The sequence below is a fragment of the Gorilla gorilla genome, chromosome 21, assembly GCF_029281585.2.
Source record: "Gorilla gorilla gorilla isolate KB3781 chromosome 21, NHGRI_mGorGor1-v2.1_pri, whole genome shotgun sequence".
Taxonomy (NCBI): domain Eukaryota; kingdom Metazoa; phylum Chordata; class Mammalia; order Primates; family Hominidae; genus Gorilla; species Gorilla gorilla.
Window position 1 is genome coordinate 23,251,631 of NC_073245.2, and position 7,220 is coordinate 23,258,850.

Here is a 7,220-nt window from a genome sequence, read left to right on the forward strand (position 1 = left end):
CCATCATTATCGGCTCTGAATTCATTTTCTTACTGCACAGCTCAGTTAATAGCTCACTATCACTCACAAACTTTCCATGGCTCCCTAGTACCCACTGAACCAGCCTAAACTGAACAAGACCGCCATGATCTGACACCAACAATCTTATATTCCTATACCTTCTGCTCCCATGAAACTGAACATGTCATGCCCCAGCCCCAGACATCCCCAGCAGATTTTTTCCTGCATAACCTTAGTTTGCACAATGAATGCTACCTGGAGAGCCTTCCCTTGTCCTTCCCCCATCAATGCTATTGCAGTCTGTGTCCATTAGACACCTCCAAGACCCAGACACCAAGATGGGATTAGGCATGCAAGAGATTTTTTGAGGAAACGCCCAGGAAAGATAAAGAGGAAGGCAGCAGGACTAGGCAGGGAGAGCTTTCAGATGGAGGTGCATGCCTGACTCCTACAAAAGAAGAAAGGAAGGCAGGCTCGCCATGCTGACTGGGAATCCCAGCAAAAGTTGCCTGTTGGAGGAGTCCCTTGTCGGGCGGTTCCCCTACCACGCTCAGTCATTGGCTGAGAGCAGCCAGAGGGCGGATGTTAAAATCACGATAGATCCAAAGGTGCAACCTGGAGGCTGCTGGTCAGCAAAGCACCCACAGCAGGTTCCCTTGTAGGAGCTCTGAGCAGGACACTTGTGGCTGTCACACGGCCCTGACATGGCTCAGGAGCAACCTGGTGTCACATGCTCCTTGAAGCAACCCTGACTTCCCCTGCTAGAAATGACCTTGCATTTTTGGACACCCCTGGGGCTTTTTGCCTTTGCCTCCCTTAACGCGCCCCACATTCCACCACAGTTGGCTTCCTTAGATATGCCTCATCTTACCCATCGCAGCTCACTGGGGCAGATGACCCACCCACTCACTGGGCTGTTGGTGACCAGCCCACATTTCCTCCACCCACAGCATGTCCCTGCACCTCCAACTGGCAACCCCTCTGTGCCTTTGCCTGAGGTCTTTCTCTGGACCCGAGCCCAGCTGCACATGAATGCACAGGGCATTCCTAGCTGGAAATCCAGGACCAGTCCCCTGTCAGTGATGAATGGAAGCCGGTGGATAAAAACTCAGATCCCCATCAATAAAAACAAATCCGGACTCAGTAAGGAGAGGCTTTATTTAAAGGATTATTGCAGGGAGGCAAGGGATGTTATCTCCCTATTATTGCAATGGGATGAACGCTGTGACCATAAGATCTGCAAGCATCTCAAGGTTAGGCAAGGAGGGTTTCCTTTTATAGAGAAGTAAATAAGGGAAAGTGAGATGAAAGGGTGGCATGATCAGATAGTAGATGGGAGAATGCTCTACCCTGAAGCCAGTCTCTTTCCAAAAGGGACCCTTAAGGAGGGGCTGTGCTGGTTTAGGCTGAGGGTGGGCCAAAGTCCGGGGACCTGGGTGAAGGAGAGAAGCTTAATCAAAGTTTGGCTAAGATGCATTTTGTCAGCCAGGCGTGGCGGCTCACACCTGTAATCCCAGCACTTTGGGAGTCCGAGGTGGATGGATCTTGAGGTCAGGAGTTCAAGACCAACCTGGCCAACGTGGTGAAACCCCGTCTCTACTAAAAATACAAAAATTAGCCGGGCACGGTGGCAGGTGCCAGTATTCCCCGCTACTCGGGAGACTGAGGCAGGAGAATTGCTTGAACCCGGACAGCAGAGGTTGCAGTGAGCTGAGATCATGCCACTGCATTCTAGCCTGGGTGACATAGTGAGACTCCATCCACTCACCGCCTCGCCCCCCGCCAAAAAAAAGATGCATTTTGTCCTGATCAATCAGTGAGGGCAAGCAGTTTTTGAGGCAAAGAAAGGGAATTTGTGCTTCTGGCCTTGTCACAGGTGAACAAAGCAGACCTCTGTGAGTCTTTTCTAAGTCCTATGGGGAAAGGGCGTTCTTTGCAGTAAGCTGTTTTCCAGAATGCGGAAGGGCTGGGGGACTCCTAACCTTCACTGTTTTCCAGGATCACAGGGCTTGGGTAAAGTTTAACATTGTCTCAGATAGGAAAATGCTGAGGCATGTTCTCTATGCGGTTTCCCAGATCCCAGTGGGAGTTACCAGTTCCTTACAGTGGTTACTTGTTTGCTCCACACCCTGTATTAGCTGCTCTCCCTTCTCTAATTCCCCTGCTCCCCTGCCTCTGTTTCCTGAAATCACTTCCCAAAAAATCATTTTCACTGGAATTTTTTTGTCTCAGGGTCTGGGGTAACCCAAATTAAGACATTCACGAAACCTGAGACTCACTAAACCTGAAGTCCTGGACTCAGATGACTGAGGGACCAAGAGATCACCCATAAATGAAAGGATCAAGTAGGAGCTGTGCTGAGCTGGGGACCTTTGGCCCTGTCCATGGAGGGGTCACCATTCACCTGTTCACAGGATCAGTTGTTCCCATGGGAGAATGCAGGATCAGCGTAGTTCGATCTTTTGGTTTTTCAAATAAAGCCAGGAATCCACATTTATAATTGGAATAACCTAATTCTTAAATATTGGCAACTAATCAATTATTTTTAATACTGAAAGAACCAAACACAACCCTTCTGGGGGTAGATTTTGACCCAGGCCTACAGGTCACTGGCCTGTGACCCAAATCTTAAGCTCCCTAAAAGTAAGTGCCCCGGGCTCCTTCCTCTTTGAGGCGCCTTGCCATGTGAATTTGCAGACAGCGACAGTTACATGCCTAAGGTTAAGAGGCTGGGGGAACCAGTCCACATGTGGCAAAATCAAAACTGAGTCCTGTAAATCTTCCTTTGCGGCCTTTTCCATCACATCATCACTTATTTCTTTATATTTTTATTTTTTATTTTTATTATTGATTTATTTATTTGTTTATTGAGACAGAGTCTTGCTGTGTTGCTCAGGCTGGAGTGCAGTGGTGCAATCTCAGCTCACTGCAACCTCTGCCTCCCAGGTTCAAGCGATTCTCCTGCCTCAGCCTCCTGAGTAGCTGGGATTACAGGCACATGCCACAACACCTGGCTAATATTGTGTATTTTTAGTAGAGACGGGGTTTCACCTTGTTGGCCAGGCTGGTCTTAAACTCCTGACCTCAGTGTTTTAAGATGATCCGCCCGCCTCAGCCTCCCAAAGTGCTGGGATTACAGGCATATGCCACCGTGCCTGGCCTCATCACTTATTTAGAGGGGAGATTCAAATAATTCTGAATGCTTAAGTTTGTTAGGAGTGATAATCGGATCACGGTTATCTAGGAAAATATCCTCTTTTTTGTAGATGCTTACTAAAATTTAGAGGTAACATTATATATTTCCACAACATTTTTTAAAAGATAAAACAAATATAATAATAGTTAAATCCAGGTGATGAAATATGGGTAGTCATTGTATAAGAATATTCTCTACTTTTCTGTGTGTCTGAAAATTTCATAATATAAAGTGGGGCATTTGGAGGAAGTCTTGTGAATAATGAAGTTCCCAAGTTCAAGGGAAGTGAGAACGGCCATCCACCTCTGATGGTTCCAGGGGGCTGCAGGGGTGTCTGGCTCTAGGACAGGAGTTGTTGACTTTAGGGAGTTGTTGACTTTAGTGTCCTCCTGCGGGCCCTCAGGAGCAGCCTGGTGTCACATGCTCCTTGAAGCACCTCCTGTGGGCCGGTTGTACATGCGGTGAGAGGGTTTCTCTTTGGCCTTTTCCAGACACAGACAGCTGTGAGCGCTGGATGAGCTGCAAAAGCGAATTCTTAAAGAAGTACATGCACAAGGTGATGAATGACCTGCCCAGCTGCCCCTGCTCCTACCCCACTGAGGTGGCCTACAGCACGGCCGACATCTTCGACCGCATCAAGCGCAAGGACTTCCGCTGGAAGGACGCCAGCGGGCCCAAGGAGAAGCTGGAGATCTACAAGCCCACTGCCCGGTACTGCATCCGCTCCATGCTGTCCCTGGAGAGCACCACGCTGGCGGCACAGCACTGCTGCTACGGCGACAACATGCAGCTCATCACCAGGGGCAAGGGGGCGGGCACGCCCAACCTCATCAGCACCGAGTTCTCCGCGGAGCTCCACTACAAGGTGGACGTCCTGCCCTGGATTATCTGCAAGGGTGACTGGAGCAGGTATAACGAGGCCCGGCCTCCCAACAACGGACAGAAGTGCACAGAGAGCCCCTCGGACGAGGACTACATCAAGCAGTTCCAAGAGGCCAGGGAGTATTAAAGAGACTGGGATGAGGTGGAGGACGCTGCCTCTGGTTCTGGAGCACACACGTGCTGCACTGACGGGCCGACTGGCGCCGAGACCTTCTTAGCTGCGGTCGTGTATATTTGTATATACCACATGAGTATTTCTCATACATTACGCTAGGGGCGTGTGCCATGCCCAGGGGACTGCCTTGTGAAGCCGCCCTCGCCATCTGCAGAGCTCCTTGAAAGTGCCTCTGGGGAGCGATGTGGGCAGAAGGATGGGGACAACTTGGAAGCCAGAAGAACCTGGAAGCCACAGTGGGTGCGACTCAATTCACACCCGGATCCAGAGTTTCAAAGAGAGGCAAAGGGGGAAAGAGACTGAGGTTGTAAACGTTATAAGCAGTTTTTATATATAACTTATTTAATACAAATGTGACTTAAGCGTAACCTTTTCTCTGGAGTTGTGGTGAAACTAATCACGTCTGTGAGAGATCAGAAAGAAAGAGACTTAGGGAAGTGGAAGAGAAAAGGAATTTTGGAATTTATTTCTTTAAAAATAATGCAATGGAAATATATCAAAACATGTAAACGCCCACCTTAAACCAAATGTTATTTGGTCATGAGGCACCTTGCTGGAGTCTCAGATTCCAAAAGTCTCTTCTTCAGACTGGGTAGGGAATATGATATTTTAGGAACAAAGCTGAGGACTGGTTTTAAATAGGTTTTAAAATAAAAGATCAATATTATCATAATGCTATCATTCTGCTAAACGGCCCCAAAACAGTGGAATTTCTGCTCATGTCCTAGCAGGTTCAGAAGACTGCAGCCAAGTTCAGACGTAAAAACAAGAAGTAGCACTTTTCCAAAGGAAAACAACAAAACAAATGGGAAAAAGATAATGGACCGCATTTCACCTATTTTAATACTATTTTAACAATTTTTTCATCTACCAATATATCCCCAATAAATAAATATAAAAGGGGGGGAGGGTCAATCTGGGGAATCTTAATTTTTTATGTTTTAAGAAAACAAAAAAAACTGCATTATTTTTGTAAAGTATTTATTGAGTCACGGATTACTGTGCATCAAGCAATTGTTAATATGACCTGGTCCTATGGGGTAGAACTTAGAAAAAATAAAGTTGGTTCTTATTCAATATTTTACTTTGCAAAATTCTAGTAAAAGAGAGTATATAATAAAATCATAATAAAAGGTGTTACCTGCATCCTTCATTTATGATACAAATGCCATAAATAGCCCATGTGAAGCAAGACTTCAAGGCAGGGGAAAGAAAATTTCAACCCAGGTGGGAATAAAAGGCTCATTCATTGATTGACATGATTGTGGGTAGTGTAAGTCATGGCATCCTTGGCACCAAAATCATCTACCCAACCCCCAGGAGGCTGAGGCCCATTGACACATGTGTGACTTTTTGCCCGCCCAGACCTAAGGAAGCCAAACCAGAGCAAAGGCTTAAGACAGCCCAGATGAGCAGGGCCACTTCCACAGAAAATTCTGCAATTACAATTATAAGTAGAACTACTCATCATGAAAAGTATTCCTTTTCCCGATGAGAAAATCAAAGCTCAGAAAACATAAAGACATTGGACCCATCTTTCATTTCCTAGCCTAGTATTCTCTCTACTGTAGCACATTTTTGAAGTCCTTATATTCCTGGTATCTTTGGCATTCCTAACCCCACCCTTAAGTTATCCTGACACAATTCTATTCTTATGGAAAACTTTTTACCAGTCATTTACACTTTTTTTTTTTTTTTTGAGACAGTCTCACTCTGTCCCCCAAGCTGGAGTGCAGTGACGTGATCTTGACTCACCACAACTTCCACCTCCTGAGTTCAAGCGATTCTCGTGCCTCAGCCTCCCGAGTAGCTGGGATTACAGGCATGTGCCAACACGCCTGGCTAACTCTTTTATTTTTAGGAGAGATAAGGTTTCACCATGTTGGCCAGGCTGGTCTTGAACTCCTGGCCTCAAGTGATCTGCCTGCCTTGGCCTCCCAAAGCACTGGGATTACAAGCATGAAACACCATGCCCGGCCATTTACACCTTACAATGAATTATTTACACCTTAGAAGGTATTGCCCACTCTCAGAATATTTATATTTAAGATCTGTGTCTAATCATGGAATGAGAAGACTTATTCACATCTGAAGCAATTTTTTGCTTCAGATGAACTGAACTAGTAAGAAGAAAATCAATGGGTCCATGTATCAGGCAAATAGATTTGGTTTATAATAATGAGGAAATTTTTTTGCAAAGAGAATTGGCTGGCAATGGGATGCATTGCCTTTGAGGTGGTGAGTATCCTGTCAGGACAGGTATTCAAGCAGAGGCTGGAGATTAGTCACATGAACAGCTCAACTGGATGATCAGGAGAGACAAAAATGTATAGGACAAAACCCTCTGATGTGTTTGTTAAGCGTAAGCACAAAGTACTATGAAGAAATAGAGGCAGAAATCAGGGAAGTATCTGTTGGTTCCAATGAACGAGTGGGATTTTATAAAGCATAAAAGAGCAAGGGGAAGTGGGTGTATTTGTAATAAGAAAATAGTATGGAGATAAGCAAAGAAATAGGTAAGTACTTGGTGTTTTCTGAAAACCGGGAGTTTAAGGTGATGAGCAGAGGAAGAAGAGTGGCAAGTTATGGAGCCATGTCTAAGGTATTTTTGTTAAGGATTTAGAGTGAAATTTCAAAGAGAACAGAGAGCTTTCATACTACGGTGAAAATGACTAATGTGAGCCATGCTTTCCATGAGCTATTTGCTTTTTAATATCAGACCTTGCTGACCTAATGAACTGAGAGTTGGAAGGTGGGGTAAATTGGAGGGGAGGGCTCCAGGACTCTGCCTACTGAGAACACCCTTGTCTCCCATGCATCATCAGATGGTTCCAAACCTCTGGAAATTTGCTGAACTATAATCCACCTCTATTAGGATGAGCCAATTTTCAGTCCCAATGCTTTAGTGGGCCAATGAGTGATCTTCAGAAATCAAGACCTCACTGCCTAGGTTGTCTAATAGGACTA

At 45.8% G+C, this 7,220-nt stretch overlaps 1 protein-coding gene across 1 annotated transcript in view; it reads left to right on the forward strand.

The window, feature by feature from the left end:
• The window catches only part of ISM1 (isthmin 1), an 81,459-nt gene extending 76,069 nt beyond the window's left edge, over nucleotides 1-5,390 (forward strand). Inside the window, exon 6 of the mRNA XM_004061821.5 lies at nucleotides 3,688-5,390. Coding sequence (XP_004061869.1) covers nucleotides 3,688-4,205 — 518 coding nt within the window. The 3' untranslated portion in view covers nucleotides 4,206-5,390. The remainder of the gene's footprint in view (nucleotides 1-3,687) is intronic.
• The last annotated feature ends 1,830 nt before the right edge of the window (nucleotides 5,391-7,220 follow it).